The 27016-nt window shown below is 44.4% G+C and overlaps 1 protein-coding gene across 1 annotated transcript in view; it reads right to left on the minus strand.

Moving 5' to 3' along the window:
• RASGRF2 (Ras protein specific guanine nucleotide releasing factor 2) overlaps positions 1-8534 on the minus strand; it is a gene marked incomplete at both ends in the record, with an annotated part of 125822 nt that extends 117288 nt beyond the window's left edge. The window contains one exon of the mRNA XM_084278903.1: positions 8250-8534. Within this exon, the coding sequence (XP_084135029.1) occupies positions 8250-8534 (285 nt within the window). The remainder of the gene's footprint in view (positions 1-8249) is intronic.
• Between the last annotated feature and the right edge of the window lie 18482 nt (positions 8535-27016).

The following is a 27016-nucleotide window of genomic DNA, read 5'->3' on the forward strand; positions in this document are numbered from 1 at the left end:
CTTCCTAATAAAACTCAGTTCCGAGCTCATGGGAAATACAACAGAGATGTTGAAATGGCTGGACTGAATTGGGGAAGCCTCTGTTTCTGTGCACACTGATTCTGTACCTCCAACAGAAAACCCTGTGTGATTAGTAAATCAAAAAAAATCCAAAAACCCAAAACCAAAAAAAAACCCACATTGGAAGCTAGACTGTAAGCATATGTTCCTAGACATCTAGAGCAGAGGCATGGTGTTAAAAAAGAAAACCTGTCCCTCAATCAATCTTCAGCATCAGTAAAGGCTGGGTAGAAAGAAAAAACTGAAAAGATGTTCTATGTGGAATCTCATTTTCCTTCAAGTACATGAACAGGCAGATAACACCCTCTTTCTGAACTGCTGTGGCTGGTCAACAGTCAGGCAACAAACAAACATCGACATTGTTTTAAATCCAGCCAAAACTTACACAGCCCCCTCCTGCTCCCCCTGCCAGCAGATCTATGGAAGAGTACCTAAATTTGGCCAGTCCACTGCCACTTTAGGAAGCACAAAGTGAGAACACTTGGAACATTCACACTGAAAAATGGGTTCGTGTTGCCTCAGACTCTGCAGCAGCCGTGGTACCAAGTGTGCTTTGAAGTGGTGGCTCTGGAGAAGTGGGGTACTGCTAGCGGCAAAAATCTGTCATTAAGAAGGGCCAAAAGCGGTGGTGGTTTGGTATTTTCAGACCTGCCTCTCTTCACAGCCTCCATGAGGTCTACATTAATGATTTACTCCACTGAAGAGTCTCTCTTTGGTGTGATTCTGCTCTACTGTAAGTGGAAATTGCACCTGCAATGCGGGCAGAGGGCCCTGCAGCAATCAGCTCTTTACACACACATTACACGACACCAACTGGGTTTGATGTCACTGTTGCTCAAGATGCAATGCAGAGACACCAGGAACCACAACAGGCCAAATCAAATCATGCCCCATCCCTTCCCTCTTTGCACGAGCTGCTCAGTAACACAGACAATACTGCAAGTGGCAAAACATGACTGGCACTTACAATAGACGCAGCCAAGCTGAGCAACCACAACGGCTTTAATTGTACACGCAGAATGGTAGGATGGAAAATCCTCAGCAAGTGGATCAAAAAAATGCTTATATATCGCTAATGATCGCATATAAATATATAAAGACTGCTATATAATGCTGCCATATTACTACAGAAATGTAAGAGGCTCTGGCTGGTGGGAAATTAATAGAGTTAGCACGCAACCAGAAAATGGGGTGCGTGCCTTACCAGTCTGCTCAGATGATGATGAAGAAAAAAAATCCAAATCTATTTTCAAAGTCAAATAAAGGCAAATTAAGATAAATGGACTATAATTATTCAGCAGGTTGTGGACTGACTTGCTTTTTTTATGTGAACAGAATTGTTTTTTTTTTTTTTACAGATTTCCTCTTATCTCTGAGGAACGAAACAGATCAAACCAAATCAACACAAAGGAGACAAAATGAAAACTGTAGCAGCACTGGTTGTAAGACTGGTGGAAGAACGAAATTTGTGTGTTGAGAGAGAGAAAACTGCCTTCTACTCCCAGCAGGTTTGCTTCACCAGCTTCCAGACCTGCTGGGGATGTTTGGCTGCTGCGCTCCGTGGCTCCTGCCACTTGGGTTGGTGGTCAGGGATGGAGACATCCGGAAAAAAATCATCTTAGGCATTAGGTAAAAGTTCATCAAAAGGGTTATTGGGCATTGGAACAGGCTGCCCAGGGAGGCGGTTGAGTCATTATCCCTGGAGGTATTTAAAAGATAGGTAGATGAGGTGCTCAGGGATATGGGTTAGTAGAGGACACGTACAGTTGGACTCAGTGATCTCAAAACATCTTTCCAACCTGGTGATTCTGTGTTTCAGTGCACACGTTACTGGTGTGTGAACTACACTGTTGTACGTAGGTTCTGGTCACTTTGCACAGCCTTCATGTGATGTTTAAGGTTGAGAAGGTGGAACACATTATTCTGACATGGTAAGTGTTTCTGTGACATTTTTGGTCTTTACACTTTGGGATGCAGTTCTAATTTAGTTCTAACCTGCTTCCAGTCTTTCACTTGCTGACATTTCACCTGTTAGCTAAAAGGATTTCCTAGTAGCTCCGCAAATAAGCCTTTGTGAAATGTCATTTGCCTGGGATCTAATTATTTTTCCAATAACTTAATTAAGGACTACGCAATTCTGTTAAAGCATACTGTAATATTTCAGGATCTTGCAATACCTCTCAGAGAAATGCTAAGGACTTCACCCTGTGGTCTCTCTTTAATCTTTGTCTCAGCAAAATCTGGTCTCACTACCAACACTCCCATTATTCTTTTAATTACTCTTTGGTCTAAGATACCTAGGCAGTGTCTTTTGCTGCCTTTTGCCCCCAAGCCTGAGCAACGCTCAAGAATGGAAAACAACGGATCAGTCTCCAGTTCCTGACCAAAATGACTTGACATGGATTAAGGCAGCCAAAGGTTTAATATTAAACTGTTTGATGGCATCAATCTTCTCCAAGTTACGTCTGCATGGATTTCTTTTCATGAGGGGAGGCATTTCAAAAATAGCTAGACAGGTAACTCACTTCTCAGCTGGGTAGTTACAAACTGCATAGTTACAAACAGCCCATTTTGTGACACTACAGCAAAACCCATGTATTTTCATGGGTTACAATGAAATTTTGCCAAAATAGCAATAAATATAGCCATGAGATTTCCCACTCTTTCCCCAGAATGTGCTCATTACTAAGCAAGCAGGTAAACACAAAGCATTTATCAAATAGCCAAGTTCAGTCCCTGGAGAGATGACAAGGGTTGTATTTTTCTATTTATTTACTTCCTGTTGCCTTAGGCCAGAAAACACGCTGTAAAACCACTTTACAGTTCTGCACCAAGAGCCAGAGGCAACCACTTCGAAAGAGCTTGCCTTAAGCGCAACATCAGCAACTCGTTTTGCAGTTCGCCCTTAAATGCATCTCAGAAAAGCCCAAACCAACGAAATTTCTTTAATTTGTTCAGAAACTCTGTCTATAGCCTTATCTCAGTGCCTGAACAGCGAAGGCAGGACAGAGTCTACCTGGGGAAGTAAACAAGGGCTAGGTACCCCGAAGTTGTTTTCATGCAAGAATCACAGAATCAATCATCATTTGGGTTGGGTGGGACCTCAAAGATTATCTAGTTCCACCTGCTCTGCCATGGGCAGGGACATTCTTGCCAAAGAGGGTCTTACAAAACACTAATACCAATGGCACTAATATCTTAAAACTTTCCACCTGCTCCAGCGTGGGGCCTCTCCACAGGCTGCTGGTGGGGTCTCAGCCTTTTCCATGGGCTGCGGGGTGACACCAGCTCCACCATGGCTTTCTCCATGGGCTGCAGGGGCATCTTTCTCTCCGGCACCTGGGGCACCTCCTCCCTGCCTTCACCGGCCTTGGTGCCTGCGCAGTTTCTTACACCTTCTCACTCCCTTCTCTGGGGGTAAAAGACAGCTGTTTGCAGTTTTTTCTCCGAAATGTCATTCCCAGAGGCGCTGTGACCATTGCTAATGGGCTTGGCCTTGGTCAGCAATGACTCCAGCCTTGAGACGGCTGCTGTTTGCTCTGCGGGGCCTGCAGCGAGCTTCTGGCTGCTTCTTGCAGAAGCCACCTCTGCAGCCACCCTCCCTCCACCCAGCCATGCAAAACTACCCAAAAAAAAAAGTTTAGAGGAGGAAAAAAAACCCTATCAAATTTTCTTTCATCTACTGAGAAGACAAATTATTATATTTTAAATGCTACAGGAAATTTCTAAAATGCAGGCATCTCTGGTGGACCTTTGAACTGGATCATCCCACATGCAAGCAGAGAGATTTATGGACAATATTACACCTGAAGGTGTCAAGCTCTCTTGCCAGAAAGATAACAATGCTGCTCAGCTACCCACTACATATAGCAGGCATAGGATGCCGAGCAACATGTGGGGGGTGGAGGGGGTGGGAGTGCATGCCCAGTAAAATTGAAGAGATGAACTTTTACTTCATTGTATCTTCAGAGAAAAAAATGCCCTTTCAGTGCTGTTGCTAGGTTTTATATACACTGAATTAGCAGAGGGGTACAGCAAAAGCTGTTGGTGGCATATGCCTGCCTTATCACTTGAAGGAATGTATGTAAAACAGAGAGGTTTCAACCAATGCAAAATCACTTATGTGCTTTATAAAATAAATACAGAGCTACAGCAAGCTGAAAAAAATTCAAATAATTGGATTCTGTTAATCTGTGGGGACATGGACTTAATACTGCATTTAATTTTGCTAAGTGGGAGGAAGATTATTGCAGGCAAGATACAAAGAATAGTCTCTGGTCAAATCGTGTAACATCTACAAGCTTAAATACACTAAGACAATTATTAATAACTGTATCAGAACATTTCCATGTATTCATTCCAGTTACAAAAGAAATTAAACATTTAGGCCTCCTTCCAATGCAGACAATAATAACAATAATATTTACGTTCTTATGTTCACATATTTCCAATAGTCTTTAAAAAAAAAATAAATAAAATCTGTGAACTTGCTGGATAACAAGTTCCAGCCTTCTACAAAATACTGCAGGAATCATAATTTTCAGGCATTTCATTTTACTTCTGAAAGAGACCAGCCACTCACAGGGACAAAGCAATTCTATTTCCAGAGTTTCTGAAACAAAAGCTGAAATTCATTCTCATCAAGTCTGTCATTGTCACAGTGGAAGACTTCTTGGGAGCTGCACTTGTTTACAGCCTACAGTTTCTGCAGGAAGAAACAGTGGAACTAATACCAGGCTTTAGGCTTTTCACATGTAGTTATTTTCATGTCCTAATTTACTGCTTTGAAACTCAGCTTCTTCCACATTGCTATTCCTTCAGAAAATCCAAGTCGAGAGCAACACCTGTCTGGCATTTACAAAAACTCTTCTAAAATCCAAGGGAGATCAAAACACTTTAAAAATAAAAACTCCCTCTACAAATCACTTAATATCTGCAATGTACTCGATCTGATTTGATCCCATGCTCTCAGAATATCAAAAACATCCTGCATTATGCAGTTTGTTAATATTAAGAAAGGTATGGTACTTTTAAAAGAATTTGTTGTGAAGCAAATATCTTTCCGAGGATAAGAATACATTAATATCTTAATGGAAATGGCGCACACACAGAGAAAAAAAAGTACCTTCTGTCCTTACTTTTTTTTTTTTTTTAAAGCTCTTAATACTTTAATATTATAGCAAATCTTATGGAGGCATTTGGCATCTTCCACAAAATGATGGCACAGTTCCTGTAATACTTTAATGTCTGCTCATGATGGACTGCTAGGAGGGCATAACAAGGACCAGTAGTGGTTAAATGTGAAATCATTTAAGCTGCTAGGATTTCTGGGAGCTGGATACCCAAACCTAAACACATCTGTTGACCGAAATGCAGTCTCCTGTATGGGGAAGCACAGCTCCGAGACCCTCTCCCCACTGCACTCTGACAACTTGTCAGCACAGTTCTTTACCTGGCATGTGACTTGAGAAGCGATCCTTAAACAGCTCACACTAAAATTAAAAGGATCTGCAAACTAAGGAAAACAAAATCCATTTGTCCTGCATGCATTTTCCATAATCTTCAGTTACATAACTTAAAGAAAATGCAGGTTTTTTTCAAATATCCACTCAAAGGATGCTGATGAAGCTCTCTTGTGTGATTAATTCTTCCTCTCCCTCCCTCATTCGTGCAATTCAATAGCACATACGTACGTATGTACCACTCCAATGTCTAAATTACCCAGTTAAATCCAAAGTAACATACCTTTTTCTTTTCTCTCTCTTGGAGAAGAGAAATCTGATTCTTAAAAAAGTGGCACAGAGCCTCTGTCTTTTTTTTTAATTCCATTAATACATTTCTGTGGTTAAATCAAAGCAAATTAAATCTAGGCAGTATTTTTACACTGCCAGTAGTTAACATGTACAACACCAAGTTTTCATTATCATCTAATTAAAATAACTTTGTCTTCCTCTGATAATAAGCTGAAGGTTTGCCGACTATTAATTTACACCTGTAAGAATATGAGCAGAGTTTTCAGAGTTTTCTGAATAAAAAGGACTTTTTAATGTCCAAGTATTCCTCTTTTTTTCCTGTGACTGATCAGTGCTAGTCGCTGAGTGGGTTTCCTGTACACCTTAGCAAGGGTTTGTGTCTGGTATGAACATACAAACAAGAGTGAAGTTGAATGAGTAAACATCTGGAAAAACTACTCACACACTAAAGTTTGCTCTGCATCAAAGTGAAAGGCGAATGGGGAAAAAGTATTTTCTGGTGGCCTGCTTTGAAAATTCAAACTAGGATCCCATGAAAAAAAATCTACATGCTGTTCTACCTCTTTAACAGCAGTCTGCTACTGTTAAAAGTGTGACCATAGTTCATGTTTAAAGCAAAGCAAAATTCAGCTTCACCCCCTGTAATTATTTCGCACCCCTAAATGTAATTACGAACAACTCAGACATTCATCACTACTGAAGCAGGACTTAAGATTCCAGCAGAACACATATGGAAAGGCATTGTTTCCACACAGCTCTCTTAGTCAAAGCCGGAGTTTAACAACACTACCGATAAACAAGTGTACTGAGCCAACGTAAAGCAGACAGGGAGACATTCATATTTAATTTTATCTAGGGAATCCTCCAGCACTCCATTTATCAATGCTCATAAATATATGCCTCAAAGCAACAAGCTAGAAGTGACGGACAAAGATGACATGGCCACAACCATCCCAAGTTCCCAAAGTTCACTTGATTAGCTATCTACCATCTCAAAGGCTGCTTAAGCACGCAAGTTGTTTGTTCTGAGTGGGAAAAAACAGCAGAAACCTAAGGTGAGGTTCTGAGCTCTCCTCGCAGAGTTATCACGCTGCACACAGATGTGCCGGTTTTCAGAAGCTGACTTAGGTCACTGTCCCTTTCTCACAATCAGCAGGAAACCGATTGTGAGCCTGCCGTCAGCTCGAAACCACCCTCCTTACAGCCACTCAAACTTTTCCAAACCAGTTTGATACCTGTTTGGTTTCTCCTATCCAGGAAGAGAGGCACTAGCCCACGCCAGATGCAGATTCAAACAAATTTCAACCAGGAAACAAATAAAATCAGGGATTGACATGAGGCAATAGAGAAGGCGTGTGGTTATATCTACACTGAACAACGACCGTGTCCTTTTCCTCAGGGTTATGTAATACACAGATAGTATTTAACCACTTGCTTGTTCCACGTGCGCATGGCAAACTGATCAGCTTTCCAAGGCGGGGGGGTGGGGAGGGGAGGGAAAAGTGGTGGTTCACGCGTTAGGACCCATCACCCCTCACAGGAACGGATCCCACCAAAGCTGTCAGGGTTCTTCACCAGATGAAAGCTCACAGAAGGTCGGCCTCAAGCATTGCGCCACCATTTCCATGGCAAGCACAACCAGCTTCACCACACCTGCCTGGCAAAGAACCCGCCGACTTCTGCTGAGTGGCGCAGGCTGTAAATCAGCACCCACGCTCACCCTCACCTCCCAGTCACAGACCCCCATCTCTGAAGTGTTCCCAAGAGAAAGCTGAGGGCCTGTCACCCCTCACGGCATCACTGAGAGAGGCGGAAGCCCCTCGCAGCTTGCTCAGTGAGGGGTCAGTGACTCAGTGAGTCCCCCTGAGCTGTTGCAGTACTTCAGGCCACTCGCACCTTCCATCTGCTCAGTCTGGTTGGAAAAGTCCAGCTGTTTCACAAAAGTGTCGGCATCAAGACAACTGAATACCTAGTTTGTGAGAGGCTACTCCCTGGGCACCCTACTGAAATCAGGCATGTAGACACTGGCGGGGCAGGGGCGAAGGGAGGAAGGATCATTATACGTGATGGGAAATCTCCTGGCCTTGCCACTTTCCGAGCAGCTGCTGCTCTCTCAAGCACTCTGGGAGCGGCACGGATCACCCCGCCGAAGCCCGGGGCCCGTCGCCGCCGTTCTCCATGAGGGATGAGAGGGGAGGCGGCCCGAGCGCCCCGACGGCCGGGGCTCCGGCAAGCGACTCGCTCTGCCCTCGCACCGCGGGAGCGCTGCTGCGCCGGGGCTCTCCCTGCCTGCCCTCTTCCCGCCTCCATCACTCCCGCCCTGCAGCCGGGCCCGCGCCAGGCGCTCCCCCTCCCCAGTCCCTCCCCGCAGCCGGCCGGCCCACAGCCGGAGGGGGAGCGGGCCGGCCGTCGGGGCTGCCCGCGGCGCGGCGGTACCTGCTTGTCCAGCGCGGCATCCTTGGCGCTGCCGGCGGCGCAGCCCTTGGGAGCCGGCACCCTCTCGCAGTTGCAACCTTCCAGCATGTACATGCCGGCGGGCCGGGCGCTCTGCTCGCCCTCGAAGTAGAAGAGCACGTTTTGGTAGAGGGCGAACCACTTCTCGTGCCAGCGGTTGGTCTCCGCCGTCTTCTTGCTCAGGTAGCCGCGCTTGGTGCCTTCCTTGCGGGCCAGCAGCGCCAGGTACAGGGCGTGCCCCTCGTTGTACCGCACGCTTTTCTGCATGGTGCCCGGGAGCTTGCGGCCGCCCGCCCGCCGGGGCGCTCGCAGCCCGCCCGGCGCAGGGCAGCCTCCGCGGCCGCTCAGCGCGCCGGCACCGGCTGCGCCGCGCCGCGGCAGCGCTTCATGGGCGCCAGCACGCACCGACGGGCGGCACCCGCCCCCCCGCCCCGAGCTCCGCCCGTCCCCCGGGGGCGGCTGCCGCTAAACCCGCCGCGGCATCCCGCCCCCCCCCGCCACCACCCCCTGCCCCGTCGTCCCGTCGTCTTCCGCCCTCCCTCTCTCCCACCTCGCTTAGCTTCTCCTCCCTTGCGCCGCCCTCCCCGACGCCCCGCGGGAGGAGAGCGGGAGGCGGCGGAGAGCTGCCCCCCGGGCAACTCCGGCGTGACGTGGAGGGATCAGCCGTAATCCGCTTTGGAGAGCGATTTAAAGAGCAAAGTCGCCGCCGCAGCGCCCCGGTCCCTCCCTCCGTTCGGCGGCGGGGCCGCCTCCCGCCCCACGGAGGGGGAGGGGGAGACCGGGGGTCAGCGCACGGCCCCGGGGACGGGGAGCGGGGAGGGTGGGATGGGGCACCTGCGGGCAGCGTCACGGTCGGGCTGGACGGGGCGGGGTGGGAGCCTCTGGGCGGTTTGGGGCTTGCGGCTGGTTTCCAGGTAGTTTTCGCTTTTTCGATGCTCGGAGCGAGAATCTTGGAAAGCAGCAGGGCTGGGAGAGCGCGGCTGCGAGAGTCGGGAAACTTCGTTTTCGGGCTGCGTGGCACATGGAAGCAAAAGCAAAGGAGTGAAACCCAAGCGAAAGGCTGGATGAGGGATTTAGGGACATGGTTTAGTAAGGAATATAGGGCGACGGTTGGACTAGATGATCTTGGAGGTCTTTTCCAACCGTTCCGATTCTATGCAATGCCAGAAACCCGTTACTTTTAACCCGGCATTCACACCGAAGGCAAGGAGGGGGAGGTGAGCGTTGCGGGAGATCTCACCCCGGGGAACTGCATCCCCGCACCGTCCTGGGCATCCGCGTTGTGACCCGGCGGGGGACCGCAGGAAGCCCACTGCGTGTCAGGGCTGCCTTGCAGCGCGCAGGGACAACGTCCAGACGGACCACGTCTGGATCCCGCTTCGCCAGAGCCGCTCCGGGCTGCGCCGCGCAGCATCGCGGCCAGTGCAGCCTCCGGCTCCCGGGGATGCGGGATCGGCGTGTCGGGAGAGGAGGAGAGGGCGGATCGTCAGCTCCCGAAACGCAGATCTGTTTGCGCTGTGCTTGGAGAGGAGCTACTCCGGGTTATTTTTACACCGAGTTCAGTAAGCGGCAGGCAGGGTTCTGTTTCGGCAGTCAGGACAGGGGGGTGAGATACCCGCAGACGCTAATTATGAAGAATAAACTCCGGAGAAGGAGCCGGTGTCGGGAATTGGTTTAGATAAAACATAAGCAATAGAGAAATTTCTACCAACTAGACAACCGTGCACCTTTAATTTGCTGCAGTATGTAAACTTTGTCCCAAGGCTCTTTTATGAAAAGGCATCTGAAACCGTTTCATTGAAAAAGTTACTTCACATAGGTGTCTATCTGCTGCTTTTGCTTTACAGACACTTAACGAGCAGAGAAATAAAACCGACTCTTGTACTGACTGACCGAACAAAAGGGGAAATTACAACCCGTGGTACACTCTATATAGTGCACAGAACGAGTCAGAAAATACTCCCTCTGTGATTGTGCCAGCATTTAACGATTTTGAGTGTTATTTACAGGAACTGCAGACCCACGTGGAGTTTTAAGGCTCTCGTTCTGTGAACAGACAACTTGGTGTTGGAAGAAACACACAGATGCACAAATCCTGCTGGAACTGACTGGCTTCCCTTGTGGCTTCACAGCATGCAATTTGAGCTTAAGGCATAAAGTCCAGGTTTTGGACAGTGAATGGAGATCATTTGGATGACTGCATGTGTGAAATTACTCATACATCTCAGTGACTGGGTTCTCACTTGAGATGCATCTGTAATTCAGTTTGACTCAGCTAGTACTATCCAAGTCAGTATTAATTCGGTGTGGGAAATTTCATGGGATATCGTGTCTTCTGATGTAAACAGGTGACAAGGCAGCAAAAACTGAGGGAAAGAAGCAGACTGCAACTCAAAAGAGTTTTCAGGTAGTTGACACTCAGTGAATAGTTAGCGCTAAGCAGAACAAGAATATCACATATCACGACCAAATGCTATAATAAGAATCCATCTTTGCCAAGAAGATAAGGTTGCAATTTTTTTTTTCCTCCAAACTCCTGTAAAACTCCTGTTCATTAAAAAAGCTTCTGCATAAATTAGAAATGATTACACACCATCTCTTCCACCACAACACAAAGAAATGACAGGAGATAACTTTCCTTTTACTACATCAGTTTCTCCTAGACACGCAGGCATTCTTCCTGGGCTGGAAATGTTCAATATGTCATTGCACAGCAATGCGTAAGTATTCCAAAGCACTGAATATTCCTGTTTACTATGGTGAACACTAATTGTATAACCATCAATTTGTCATTAATTCCTGTGCTTTCTTGTTCAAAGTATGATTTAAGTTCTTTCGGTGTTACTTGCTTTATTACTTGATCATTCTTACAAAACCACAACCTAGTTTTTATTGCGTTAAATATCTACCACATATCTATGTGATCCAATACATCTCAACACATGTAAGTGTGATTTTTAAAAAAATTTCTTCACTACCCCAATAAAGAAGGGGTGTTAGTAGTTTTTAAAAATGTAATTCCAGCCCAAATTCATATGTATGAACATGATCAAGTTATATGTGCAAACAGATGTGAAGGAATCTGTTGATGTAATTTATTCCATGGGGCTCTGAAGAAAAGAACAGAGTGATAAGCACACTATTTTACTGCATTTTATATCTCCTTTAACTGACCCTTCCCTTTCTTGTGTATGCTCATTCCAGAGGATTTGTTTATAAAACCCCGTTCCCAAGTGTTGTGCCATAATAGGCCCCAAGGAGCTTTCTGTAAAGCTATGGTGGAAAGTTGTGGTCACATATCAACCAAGACAATTTAATTAATTTAGCCTACATTTATCTTGAAATTACCATTGGGAACTAGTTCATTGCATGTTGTTAAAAGGTGTCATAAACAGCTACCTATATGGTGCTGGATGATGGTGCAATTGCTTACTCTGATACCCAAAAGTGGCCATGAGAGCTTGGGGGAGGGTGTAAGTCAGCACATTTTCTGTCTTCTGAGTGACAGGAAAATCTGTTTCAGAAAGTTCCAGGCCCCTATTATGGAAAACACCTTGAGAAAAAATATTATTAAAGTAATGGTAATTAAAAAAATTAAATTCTTAAAATTATTGGTTTGGTATCATTTTTATATCCAGGTTTGTATGCATTTATGTTATACATTTGGAGTTATTGTTTGTCACTGAATTGGGATCATAAATCATTATTAACTCTTCCATGTCAGGGTAAAATATCAAATACAAAATAATCTTGTAAAGCTGTTGAACAGCTGCTATAATATCTTGTGGGGAAGAGACAAGGTTTCACTAAGAATATACCTATATAACTCCCCTTATATACTGTCTGAGAAGTAGAACTGAATTAAGATCTTTTTCATAGTTATACTTCCACAGTGTGCCTGACATAATGGTTAACTCTTTAAGGCACAGAGCATAATTGGGCTATTTGAAAGTTACTGTTAATGTTCAGCTAAGATTTAGTTATCTGATACAGCAGGAAAATTTTAAAAAACTCATTATATATACACACATCACTGCTATAGTCAGACCTGGGTATCCTAAAAACAATGTGGTGTTCTTGTGTGTATGGCAATGCCATTTACTTCTGTCGTTCTCCTTTCAAATGACTACAAACAGTTTTGTGATCGCTTAGCTTTTGATGTCACTTGAGAATATTTACTTTTCCTATCTTATCTGCACATTTTTGGGGAGGGGAAATTGTTGTGTACAACTGATTTCAAACCATTACGTGTACCAGGTCATAGAAACTGTTTTTTTCCTCGTGGTTACTTATGTTTTTAGCAACTGGGAGCAAACGTTTGGGGTCAGCCTTCCTGTGGAAGAGATGTGAGTACACATACTCCCCCACCCTGATACTGTGTTAAAGGTGGTGGAACAAGCATTGATGATATTCCCTTCTTCAGGAAGCCCAGGCTGACCCCTCCCAAGTGAGGATAACTCCACAGCCACTCTAGGCAAAGTGTGAGCAGCACCTCCGATGCCACTCACGTGTCTTCTCAAGGAAAAGCATTCGTGCTCCTTTTGAGAAAAGAGAGCGTGGAAGTGCTGTGTGTAACAGATACACCTCGTTACAACATACACAAGTGCCATCTAGCTATTTTGCAGCTCCACACAGGCTGACTGACATTGATTCAGAGGCTCAACAGCAAGAAACGGTTGTTACTGCCGTACCGAGGGATGATGAAGGGATCGCTTCCTTCAGCAGGGGATTTCAGCAGAAAGCAGGTACCCACGGATCATTTACTTGCTGTGCAGGTGAGGGTACTACTGGGTTAATGCCCTAGCCTCTTAGGGCTAAATGCTGCATAAACACAAGAAAAGTATCTGTGCCAGGAGCAACTTAACCTGAGCATGAGATCAGATTGCTGGAGTCAGTCAGAAGAAGTCAATGCCCGTTTCAGTAGGCAGCATCCTCAGTGCACAACCTTTGTTGCAGAGATTTTTCAGGGAAGAATAGCAAAAGAAGGTCTTTGGAGGAACTTTTCAAAGAAACAATTTGGTGTGTCTGTGGAGGGCAATGGGTAGTTGTGGTCAGGGATAGCATGGAAAGATGCAAAGGGCAACTGAATAAAATTATAGCGGGGGGAAAGTATGGCAGAAGGTGTCTGAGAAGATGGAAAGAATCAAAAGGAGCTAAAGAAAAATATAGAATCAAGGGACTCAAATTTAAGAAATAGCACTATTTAGGCAGGAGGCAAAAACAAGTGGGTAGTGGAAGAATTCATCATGGTTGGCAGATTGCTGACAGTGAGAGCACGGTTGGTAATGAGCAGAGGAAGCCAGTGTGAGTGAGTGAGAGCTATGAGTGGCTGGGGACCTGGAGAAGCAGCATGAGGCTAACTGAGCAGGAGAGGGAGGAGTTACTGGGTGGTGGTGATGGAGAAAGGGTCCTAGAGAAGAGAGCTGGAAGTGACAGCATGAGCATTGTGGCTGCTGGGTCAGGCTGGAAAACAAGGTGGGTGGTGAAGTAGTGGGAATCACTCGCAGAGATCTAGAGGGCTTCTTAGAGGCTCTGAAATAGGAAGAGAAGAGATCAGTACATAGGGGAGGGGGGCAGATTGTGAAGGCTGGCAGGCAGTGATGTGGGAGAGGAAGAGGAGTGTCAGATAAGGTCAGTTCAGTACAGCAGGTGAAGTGAAAGGGCTAGATCAAGGGTAACGCTGCAAAGGAGAGCAGCATTTCTGCTGGTTGTCCAAATCAGCGCCAAATCCCCCCAGGGAAGAAAAGACAGGATGTTCTTCCCCATAAGCCTGTTTTCAGCTGGAACATGGCAAAGCTTTCCTAACCGGGATTGAAAGGGAAGAGCCAGTATGCAGCTTGTTTACCAGAGATTTCAAGATAAGCAGACATACCCAGTTAACAAAAAGCTGCAGAATTACTTTATGTAATACAGACACAACAGACTTCAGCCAAGCTCCTGATTTATGATACAGAGCGGAAATGCTACTTTAAAAACTTTATTCACGGGGCTAAAACTTTCACGCTGAGGCACGTACTCACCTAGTGGGAACGGTGCTGTCAGATCTGAGCCCTGATTTTTGCAGTTAGGAGATTACTCCCTTTTTTCCCCATGCTGAGAGCTGTGTAATGAGAATTTCACAGAGCCCCGTGATTAGCCCGGTATCCTTCAGAAGAGTATTGTCCTACAGCTCACAAGTAGCCAAGGCATGAAACTGTCTCGACATTCTTGTGAGATAGCTTAAATTAGTACTTTAAATGGTCCAAAGACATTGGCGTGTCATAACACAGATTTCATAATGCTCTCCAAATGTGAGTCAGGAGAGGCAGCCTGATGACTGAGCTCTTGCAAGTAAAGGGTTCAGCAGACACTGGGCTACGATTACTCTAAGTTTCAGAAAGTCCTCGGTAACTGGGAAAATTACTTCAGAATTAAAAGGACGTAGTAGGATAAAATTTCCTGGTTTAGCTTGTTCAATGTGAACTGAGCACAAATGCAAATCGGCTTTTTTGCTTACTCTGTCAAGATACTCTCACATGCTGGCATAAAAATAGGAAAAATGTGTAAAATATTAGAGCAATCTCCTTTCTTGGGGAAAAAGTAAGCCCCACAGATTGGAAGCAAGATAGAGAGAGCACAGCGGGTGCCATCTGGAATAAGTAAGTAACCCTGGGAAGAATTTGTGATGTTTACAAGGCTCGATACTGATACAGAGAATTCTATCCATCTGGCATAGAGCCTGCAAATAATCTGCCACAGGGGTGCATAATTCAATGGAAACAGGTTTGATAAACTAGAAGTAACATTCCCCATAGCCACCTTGAAAGAGACATTTAATGTGTTACGCAGCTGAGCAGCTTTCTGAAGTACCACACCATAACTTTGTAGGTAGGCAGACCCACGTACAGTAAAAATCAGCTTTATGGGAAATGGAACCCCCTGTTCTCTTAATAGAAATCAAACATCATCTCAGGGTGGCGTGAAATTTCTGAGACAATGCCTTTTTATGGCAGCGGTGCATTTATTATTTGATACAGATGCAATAAATTGAAAGCCATTTTAATGAATCCATTCAGATGCAGCTGGGACTGTACAAACGCCTGGAGAAAATGTGTGTAACAGCAGGGAAAAATAAAAAAAAAATCTTAAAAAAGGCTGTAGGCAGAGCAGCCCTGACAACAGTGATCTGAGCCAATATTATCACCCCACACATGCAGGCAGAAAGATACCAATCAACAGACTTGTTTAACAAGAAATTAAGCTTATTAAGATTAACATCCATCACTGTTTGTTTTGAGGACTCAGGGGCAGGTGGGGAAGGGATAGCAGGTACCTGTTTGTAATTGCTGACCCACTGTCGCTAATGCACATTCCTCCTGGTCCTGATTTGTGTTGCTCAGATTCTCAGCTGGTAACCTCTGTGGCTGCTCAGGAGCTATGGAGTAAACTACTCTCGGGGGGGAAATAACAAAGAAAAAGGGGAAAAAATAGATCAGAGAAACATAATAAAAATTTAAAGCATCAAAACAATATCCTTCTCCAATTACACTCAACATGGCACAAAAAAATACTTCGTAACTTCATCCTTTATAGTAGAATGCTTTGCAAGGTAGAGGTATGTTAATTGCACCTCATATTAACACTGGTATTTTGATATTTTTTAAAGAGAACACAAAAGTAACACTTACTGTGCTTGTCCAGAAGCCACTACTGTTTCATACTGAAGCAAAGCAGGCCTGAATCCCTGCAAAAATACAGTTGCTCCTTTTTAATGCAGAAGTTCGTTGTGATTTAGTTCATGAGCAGGTTCATTGTGAATGTATAGTAAATGCAAGTGAATGAAAAATAATTTTACCTTTTAAAAAAAATGACATTTTTCTTGACTCATTTGTGTTGTCATTGTTATGTTTATTTGCTGATTGTTCTTTTTTTAGTATTGACACCACCTTTTTTTGCTAAATACTAATGGTAATGAGGGGAGATGAAAGGTATGTTTATTCCAATTTGACATCCTATATTCTTATATCAATAATAAAGCTAGACTAATAACATTCGAGAATTTTGAGTAAGGTTATTTCTTGTTTGAGTGTTTTGGGTGGGGTTTATTTGTTAACCAAAGAAAATACTTCTTTGGATCATTTACACTGTTTCTGATTTGTGCTCATTCTGAATTTCTGACATACATTCAGAGATAAAGATCAGGTATGGCTATTGCATAGTAGTTTTGTCAGATATTGGGAAATGTTTATTAATGCCTTAAGAGTCTTCTTCAGGAAAAGCAAGGAAGATCTGGAATTAACACGTCCTACAGGTACCTGAGCCTGCAGTACAGGTAAAGTAAGGATAGGATAGTTTAAGACTGAGGGAGAAACATTTTCCCTATTTTATCAATTAAAAAAAAAATCCATCACCAGTTTTGCTTAGTGCAGAAATCTCTAAAAAGGTTATTCTGCAGACTAAATGGTTTAGTAAAAGTATGTGGTGTGACCATTTAAACAGCCTGGAAAACTCAGGCATTTTTGGTCAAGGGATCTTATATATTAATTCCTCCAGAAACTCTGAGGTCAAACATGGTTCAAGTACTATCTTTTCCTCAAAACTCTTAGTGCAGATTAACTTTTTTTATTGTGTGAACCACACCTTTGAAAAAATCCCCACCAGCTCTAGCATGAAGAACTCCAGGTCACCCTAGTTCCACCCTGAGATGTAAGTCACTGGCCTTAGAAATGCTTCTTTAGCATTTCCTTGCACCTTAGTTTGAATGCAGTGGGAACACATACATTAATTTGTTCACAAAGTACTCTGAGGCTGGAAGAGCTTCTGTCCTATGCTGCTGGACTATGGAAGGACATGGCAGCAACAGTGTCCTGACTTCTGGGGAAGTTTATCTTGCATCCCAGAGAGTCAGCTTCTGAGATTTTTGAATAAATCTTTCTATCATACATGTGCATTGTATACACTTCCTTAACACAGATACTAATTATCTTTATGAATTGTCCATGTATATATTTCTCCTTTAAATGCTACTACCAGTGTATTTAAGGAGCATTTTAGGATACTACAGTTACAGCCATTTACTGCTGCAATTTCACTTCACGATTAAGCTTGTTCATCCTATCAAACTGATTTATTTTTTTTTCTTCTGGAGGGTATGTCTTCATGTTTCTGTGTTACTCATCTTTAATGCAAGCTGACAAGCACTGTAATCAAAAGAAAGGAAAATGAGAGATCTAGAGTACAGGATGCTTTGTTGGTAGACACAGGACGTATTGGAAGTTCTGGTGAGAGTTTTGCTTGGCCTTTTTCAGGTAGCACCAAAAGAAGGCAGCCGGTTTGGTGCAGAAGGGGAGAACAAGTCCAAGTTATTCCTCTCAATCCCTCCAACAGCCACATCCTGGAAGTTTTCCAATCTCCTTCAGAAAAGCTTTTAAAATGCTCTAAGTGAGGTAAGTGAATGGCTCATGGAATTAGTAATGTGATACAGAGCTTCATGCCCTCAGGTCTCCGGTTCATATTCAGTAAAAGACAGTAATTAGGACAAATCCTGCTCTGAGTTATAAAATCTCCACTAGAGTAAACGACTGCTCATTTATCTCTGAATTGTTGTCTGATATCTGGTCAGTAGGCAAGGTAAATGAGTCGGGGAGTGCAGACTATCCATTTTAAGTTTGGGAGCACATACAGCTGTGGGAAGGGGGAAGAGAAATAACAAGAAGGCCCATGCATCTGTTGAGTCACATTTCCTCCCATATGCAGCCATCTTCCTCTGCTGTAAAGCTCAAAAAAAAAGGGGGAGAAACGCTTCCCTGGGGAATCCTTCAAGTTCCAAGAGCCTTATGCTGCTGCATTTAGCATCTCATTACCCCTATTCCAGCCCCCTATTCCAGTGACAGCACTTAGAGGATCAGAAGATACCGTTTTTAAAAGCAAAATGTGCTAAGTGTTTTCCTGCTGGTTTTTGCTCCTTACTCTGTAGGTAGGAATGAAATGAATCCTACATGATTAATCCTACCTACATGCTTGCAGGGGCTTTAGGCAACCATCACAGTTGGACTAATTTTATCATGTTGCAATTGCCTGTTCGTCTATGGTTGTGAAAATCTTTGTAACTGTGATAAATGATTGACTCACATTTGGATTATGTCACATATATATATATATATAGATAGTTATATATAAAGACAGTGGCTTTATTGTTCTATGCCACTCTGTCTTTTTTCATCAAAAGTCCCTTCTTCCGTAACAGTTAAATGATATTAATTGACTAAAATGACAGCCATCAGCTATTACTAAAATTACTATGCAAAATGGGTATGAAATACAGATGAAACGTATATAATTTATATAAAATGTATTGTTCAGATTTCATTTTTCTTCACACCACTTTCTGTGCTTTTCTGAATTATTGTTCCAGCCTGAATTGAGCTGTGAGCTGTACATTGTCAGCCTTACTGGGATGTACTGTATAAATTATGTAAGTCTATTAACATATATGCATCAGAATAGCTGTTAAAATTAGAAGTGCTAGCATAACTGAGGAACAGACAAGAAAAGGAGTTCGGTAAAGGAGTTTGGAGGGAAACAGACAAAACAAAACTATGAGGTAACAGAATGCTGGTTTCACTCGGACACCTCCATAATATGCACTACTCTCATTCTCTCTGCTATTTCCTTCCCAGATACAGCAAAACACTTCATAAAAAAAAAAAAACCTCAGGAAAGATAATAAAGTCTCAAAATGCCCATTGATTCTGCTACGTCTAAAAGACCCTTTCCTGCGATAATCTTCTTAATTAATAAAAAAAAGGGAAAAAAAATACAGCTTTGCACAGATTTCCTGCAGTGCTCATCTACCCGGAAAAAAATGAGCATAAATATTAATCTATTAGCATTAGAAACATGAGCTGATTTCCCAAAAACATTTTTCACGATAATCAATTGTATTGAAAGTTTTGGCTAAACAGAGTTTGTGGTAAAGACAATCATATATATATACTCAAATAACTGTAAAAAATAAAAATAAATGTAAAAAAATTAAGTAGGTGGATATATAGTGTTATAATGCAGCAAAGCATGTCACATAGGTGGTTGGAATAGATGACCTGGGAGGTCTTTTCTGACCTTAATTATTCTGTGATGTGGGCAGAAGAGTTACTGCCTCCTGCCTCTCCCCAATGAATCATAGAATCATAGAATGGTCAGGGATGGAAGGGACCCCAAGGATTACAGAGTTCCACACCCCCCCCCCCCCCCCCCCCCAGGCAGGGCCACCAACCTCCAGGCCTGGATCTGCGCAAGGTTGCTCAGGGCCCCATCCAACCCAGCCTTGAACACTTCCAGGGATGGGGCATCCACCGCCTCTCTGGCAGCCTGTTCCAGCCCCTCACCACTCTCTCTGTAAAGAACTTTCCCCTAATATCTCATCTAATGAATCAATTAGTAGGTAGAAGCGTTTGGGCACATGTCCACAAGAAGCACGTACAAACTTGGTGACACATTTGCCTGTCTCAAGAGTTCCCCCCGCCTCCCCCAAAAGAAAAAAAAGAGCCTGGAAAACAAAATTCTCTTTTTGGTACAGCTTATTTACAGGGGTTCATGGAGTAGCCAGGCCACAGTCATCCCTGGGGAGAAAGGCAGTGCTGTTGCTTGTTTTGTGTCTGAAGAGGGAACCCAGCTGCCGAAGGCCCTCACTGCAGCTTCCATGAGTTCCTTGCAAGCAGGGCCCTGCCACAGCGCACGTTGCTTGGCCATAAACACTCTGTATGAGCAGCCCCAAAGCAGACACATGTGCCGGCCTTTCAAAAAGGGTTGGCTGATGCCGTGTCTGTTCCAAACTGTGCTTGCTCAGCCCCTTCAAAGTGGGCTTGCTGTGGCTGCAGCACTTGCAGGCTGAGTGCATGTTAAAGATGTGATGCTGCCTGTGACTAACAGATAGCTCTGACTGAAAGCATTCTGTTTTCAGTGCTCCCCTCGTCCTCTTTGCTGTCTTCCATAAAAGCATAAAATTCATTAGCAAAAATAGACCATATGGCTCTTCCCCTCCACCTCTCCACTTCAAATTCTTGAAGGGTGGTGAAGCTTGTGCTGGAGACACCCAAGTAACTGCTAGTTCAGGAGATGGTTTAATCATTTAGTTAATCTTAGAAGAGACAGAAAAGATACACATCATTGAATTCTAGTCCTACATGCGTAGGACTACATGCTTCTGATCAAAGCAGTTCCAAAAATTTTGTCCTATTGTGACCAAAAAAAAAATTCCTTACACTTTCTAGCCTTTGAGAAAAGGCTTTGCAGGAAGCCAGTCTTCCCTGACTGCTGAAATCATAGGGCTTGCTACAATAATTGCAAAACCAGACTTAGTAGGCCATGATGCAGGAATATATTAATTTGTGTGTGTATAAAAACTCGTATATACATGTTAACTACAATACCATGAAATCACAGAGCTTGGAAGGGTTAAAAAGGCTAATCCCCTCCCTTCCTTAGACAGCCTCAGCAAAGCCGGCATCATCCCTGACTGATGTTTATCTCCCCAGCTTCAGAGTGCTCCAAGACCGGATTTTTAGCAGGTGCTCCACACTGCCTGTTCATCAAGCTACCTTACCATCAGGAGCTTCCTCTTAATGTGTAACTGGAATCTTCATTCCTGCAATCTCAAGCCTCTGTCTCCCCATAACCCCATCAGACGTGGAGAACAGGCTGGTCCTCCTTCTCAGCGCCTTTTACCTTTCAGAAGAGTGCTGCCATGCCTTCCTTTCTCCACTGCACTGTCTTCCCATGGCCCTGGCTCCAGATAACTCATCACTGCCATGTCACTTCCCATTTCTCATTCCAGTTAGGTCCATGTCTCTGGATATGGTGCCCACAGCTGGACAAGGCATTTGCTCCGAGTCCTTGCCAGCTCTGAGGAGAGCAGGAGGGTGACACCACCTGCCTTGCAGGACACGCTCCTGCTTACAGGGCTTCATCTCATCTCTGCCTTTTTCACAACAGTGTGGTACTGTTGACTCATATTCAGTTTATGACTGATGACTAGATATGGATATTTTTTTTCTGCAAACTGCCACCTAAACCAGCTTACAGGATAAACTCTTCCTGTAACTTTGGAAGGAAAAAAAAAAAAAAAAAAAAAAGAGCTTCCAAATTGCTTAGTTTTGGGGACATGGAATTCACATCCCTGAAATTAAAACAAATGTTTGGCCATTGCAAGGGAGGGGACAGCACAGAGGGGAGTAGGACCAGTTTTCTTGGCAGCACAGGTATTTTTCTGGAAAAACCTGCTTGTGGAACTGGAGCCTGAGGCCATCCGGATTTCAAAATCACTTAAAGTGCAAACTGTAATTCATCATAACTTGATATAATATAGCGCTGCTTTTTAAAAGAGTGGTTTTACCCTCATTTTAGCCCATTTCCTTTCTCCTACTCCAGTTACACATTTTTACTAATTGCTTTATTTAGGCAATAGCAGTCCCATGGTTGGATGGCAAGTTGGTCCAGTTTGCTCATCTGCCTGAAAATTAAACAAGCAATAAAACTATAATTAGTTCCTGCTTTGCAGTCACTCACTTGCTAACACTGATGCAAAAAAGAGGTAGTCCAGCCTCGGGGCAGGGATTATGACACCGCCTTCTATCAGCAGCAACACATCTTAGAGCTTCTTAAGCCAATCATGAGGCTGTGCCTTTTCTGAAGTGGAGCAGTAAGTTTCTGGAGGAGGGGGACAGCACTGCATTTAATGAAATTAAACCCTTATCTGCATAAATTGCCAACAACACCTCACTGCCAAACTTCTACATTTTAAAAACATTGGAAGACTGTTCACTCTCTGGCTGCAGAGCCTGTACAGGGCTGAATGATTTCTGCAGCTGACCTTCTCTTCCTTCTCAACGGTGTTTAAACACCATCTTCAAATGTCAGGTTTTTGTTCAGCAACCTCAGTGAATTTAGCTCACTAGATGTATCTTACACTTAGTAATAACTCTTTTCCAGAAGAGAGGTGGCATAAGTTTCTATAACATCATTTTAGTGCTTATTTCTTATGGAGGCCTGAGAGCATGAAGCAGTCAAGTTACAGCTGGAGTTAGACAGTCTTTATATACGACCTTCTTTTGCCAGTAACTTTAGAGGTGACTTTGAACAGCAAGAATAATCAGTGCATTGATGTTTTAGATAATAACTATTACTTAAGTACCTATATTTATTTTTTGACTGATTAAAATGCCTTCCTGGGGTGACAGGGCAGTGGCTAATGACCAACACACAGTTCTACAGCAGCTTCAGTAGGTATTTTTGGGAGAAAACATTGCACTTACTAATTTTTGTTCAGCTGGTTCGCTGCCCAAGAAAAGAGATAAGGAAAGGAACCTCAGGCATTTGAAGAAGTGGGGGATGATGGAGCAGAATGGCTTGTGCCGTCTTTTTTCCAACATGGTTCTGGCAGTAGATGGGAGATAGACACACAGGGAGGGGGTGAAATGACTACCAATAAGCAGTCCTAGGAACCTGAGTAATGGTGTTGTCTCCTCCTTGCAGCCTGGCAGCAGTGCTTACTCTGATGCCAGCAGGAAACCTGACCCTGAGAGGGATCAGTACCAGCAGCCCTGCTCTCCAACCACTCCTCTTCCTCCTTCCCCGTGGGAAATTCCCTAAGTGCAGCAGCAGGTTTTGAATAACTGGTCTGGGAAACCAAACAGTCTCCTGTGGCTGGACCCTTTCTGCAGCCCTGTTCCTCCAGCTGACCTACAGTTTTGCATATTGGCTCTTCGTTAGAAATTGTGCTTTAACTGGGCTGTGCAAACCCTCTTTACTGTCTGTTGGTCCTGCTATCCTAGCTTAGCTGTATGGGAAGAAAGGAAAATCCAATTACTGATGTGCTTTATTCATGAAATAAGAAAAAAAAAAAAAGTGCTACTGTGCTAGTTGTTTGTTTTTGTAGCAGTAAATGCAGAGAAGAGGTTGGCAGACGCAAGTGATACTGTCAGCCCCAGGGTCCCTCCCCGCAGGGAAACCCGAAGGCAAAGCTGTGGGGCAGCAGGGTGTTGCTGGTTTATGCTTTCCATAGAACCATTGGATCACAGAAAGGTCAGGGCTTGAAGGGACCTTAAAGATCATCAGGTTCCAACCCCCTGCCATGGGCAGGGACACCTCACACTAGACCAGGCTGCTCAAGGCCCCATCCAATCTGGTCTTGAACATTTCTAGAGATGGGGCAGCTACCACTTTCCTAGGCAACCTGTTCCAGTGCCTCACCGCCCTCACAGGGAAAAATTTCTTCCTAATATCCAACCTAAACCTATCCCCTTCCAATTTTAAACCATTCCTCCTCGTCCTATCACTAAATGCCTTTCTAAAAAGTTCCTCCCCAGCTTTTTTTGTAGACCCCTTCAAGTACCAGATCACTCTAAGGTGTCCTCAGAGCCTTCTCTTCTCCAGGCTGAACAATCCCAACTCTCTCAGCCTGTCTCCATAGGAGAGGCAGAATCACCTCTCTTGATCTGCTGGCCATTCTTCTTTTGATGCAGCCCAGGATATAGTTGGCCTTCTGGGCTGCAAGAACACGTAGTTGGCCCATGTCAACCTTCTAGTCCACCAGCACCCCCAAGTCACCAGGGACTTCCCTTGACCAATGTGACTTCTCATATATGATGAAAAGTGGCTTGGCAACCACATCAGCCAATTCCCTCAGGACTCTGGGATGCATCTCATCAAGCCTTGTTATTCTTTGCATCCCTTGCCAAATTCAGCTCCAGCTGTGCCTTGACCTTCCTGACCCTATCCCTGCACTACCAGGCAGAATCTCTATATTCTCCCCAGGTTACCTGTCCCTGCTTGCCCTGCTTGTGCACTTTCCCCTTGCTCTTTAGTTTGACCAGCAGGTCTTGACTCAGTCACATTGTCACATTGGTCTCTTCCCTTCCTTGCCTGATTTCCTGCATCTGGGAATTGAGAGCTCTTGTGCTCTGTGAAAAGCATCTTTAAACATCTGCCAGTTCTGTTCTGCTCCCTCATCCCTGAGGACCGTTTCCCAAGGGGTCCTACTGATTAGCTCCCTGAAGAGCTGGAGCTTTGCTTTCCTAAAATTGAGTGTCCTCACTACACTCCTTGCCTGTCCCATATTCCCCCCCCCTCACCCCGGATCTTAAAAAAAGGGTGAGACCAACAGCCAAATCAGAAAATGTTTTGCATTGTGCAGCTGACTGTTTCCATTGGTGAAGGACCTTTGTGCTGTTGAAGTGAGTGCAACAGGGCTTTGGTGGACACAGTACCCCTTTTAGGAGCTTCTGCAGCTGGAGGGGAAGATTTTGCGTAACTCAAGCTATAATTGCCTGTATGCAGACACCTTGTCTGAGGAACAGCAACATACTGGTGGGTAGCATCACCAAAAACAATGACTGATTTCCTGCAGTACTGGCTCGGGACAAAAATGAGCAGGGAACATTTGTGGGCTTGGTCTCTGCTGAAGGCAGTTTTGCACCCTTTGAGACGCTGCTGGAAACAAGCCAGAACTGAATCTCCCATCCTTTGGAGAGCTCAGGGTACAATTTGTCCCCAGGCCACAATCTGCAATTTCAATTTGGGAAAATCTAAGGCAGGAAGTATTGTTTGTACAACTTATCTGAACCTATTTCCTGACAACAACTATTGTTCACTCAAGCAACTTCAGATAATATAATTTATTTTGTGAAAAATAAACTTAATTTGCAGCCCATAACTGTGGTGAGATATACTGTGGTTTTATTAGCAAGAGTAGATGGATTTTTTTTCATTGTTTCTGAAAGAAATCAACATGATTCTATTTGCAGAATGCATTAAAGGCTCATCTAGAAACCCTCGAGATGGTATTGCATCAGTTGATTTTAGCTCTTAACAACTTCAGCTCAGTTATAAGATGCTGCAGCTTCCATATGTTCAAAGAGAGTTAATATCCCTTTATTTGCTGTGAAAACTCCACTCCATGCTTTGGTAATATCAAGGAGACTTGATGTGCCCTGCTTATGCTTTGCTAACTGAGGTGGTAAGATCCTGCTTTGAAACAGCAATTTTTTTTTTTGTGATTTATGACTTTTATGATGAGTCTCTTTATTTTGTCAAAATAATCCATCTGTGGATCTTCTGAGCAAATTAAACGAGCTGATTTGTCAATTGGGGGAGTGTGCTTTTGGTGTCTGACACTGAGAGAACTAAAGCTGTGCAGCAGGAAACATCCAGAAAAGTGAAAGGCAGAACTGTCAGCACGTATGCTTGCAGCAGAACTTGCACTGAATTGTGTTTGTTTTCATCTTTCAGTTGCTGCAGAAGTTTCCTCCTTGAGTGCAGCAGACTGTTTAAACTGCTCTCACCTGCTTTTGCCAATACCTCGCTCCCAGCCTGCCCCGTCTTTATTCATTGCATATTTCCTTTATTGCTGGTTTTATCTCTACTTTTGAATCACGGTTACAGCTCTGCAGAAAAAGGCATGTGCTTTTTTAAACATTACAACCCAGAACACTACCCTGAATCCCTTTCTCTCTCTCCTGCAAAAGCATTTAATCACACATAAGAAATACCCAGCAACGGAGAATCCCTTGGGACTGCTGGTAACTCCTGTTGCTTCTCAGCCTCATTGTTAGGGAAGGTGCAGCTAGTGTCAGCCCTGATTCTTTGGCTTCCAGTCACTGGTTTTACCTTTGCCTCCCACCCAAGACTCAGCAATTATCCTGGTTTCAGCTAGGATCAAGTTAATTTCTTTCTAGGAGCTGATGGAATACTATGTTTGGGAGTGAGTTAGGCTGAGAGCAGTGCTGGTCACGCACTGATGTTCTAGCTGTTGCCAAGCAGTCAAGGACTTTTCAGTTGTTGATAGGTCACTGCTAGCGGGAAGGGAGGGGACACAGCCAGGACAGGTGACCCAAGCTGCCCAAAGGGGGTATTCCATACCAATGATGTCATGCTCAGCAAAAAAGGGGGGCAGGTGGGGGGAGGAGCAGGCAGCTCCAGGACACACATTTTTGGGGACCATCCAGTTTCAGTGCAGCTCTGAGCTGTGTGGCCTGAGATGTGCAGTTTGCTGAGACAGTGCCTTGTGCACCACCAGTTTCATGTGTTTTGCTCTGAAGTCCTGTCATTATTATTATGTTTATCTTTCTGTTATGCCAGTAAACTATCCTTCTCCCAACCCACAAGGTTTTGGTTTCTTGGGTTTTGCTTCTCCCTCCCTTTCCCCCTCCCTGAATTCCCACCCCCCACACTCCCTCCTAACTAACAAGTGGCTGCGTGTTGCCCAGTTCTCAGCTGGGGCAAAACCACGACAGTCAATGAGAACACATTGTCCTTTTCAAAATCAAGTAAATGTGGTAAATGCTTTATTCCTTATGAGGTGAACAGAAAATGGAAACCAAAACAATAAAACAATAAAACAACAAACAAGTTCAAAGTATCAGGAAGGTGAAATGGGGATTCATAAAGAAATGAGACTTAACTATGGGGGTTCTATTCTTACAATAAAATAACTATCCTAAAGAGTATTTAGTAAACGAAAAGACTGAGAAAAAGAACAGGTGCTGTGGAGTGCCCGTGGGGGCTGGTGTTTGCCCCAGCTGCTGGTCCAGGCCCGGCTTCGATGGCTCCGGGGTCTCCCTAGTCTTGCCGGTGGTGTGGCCTCTTGGGGTCTGAAGCGTCGTCTGAGGACCCACTCGCTCTCCTCTTCGGGGGCCGCCGTGGTGAAGAGGTGGAACTCCTGCCGGGTGATGACTCCCTGGCCTGGGCAGCCATGGAGGAAGCTGCCACCTCCT

Source organism: Gallinula chloropus (genome assembly GCF_964237585.1).
Source record: "Gallinula chloropus genome assembly, chromosome: Z".
NCBI classification, from domain to species: Eukaryota; Metazoa; Chordata; class Aves; order Gruiformes; family Rallidae; genus Gallinula; species Gallinula chloropus.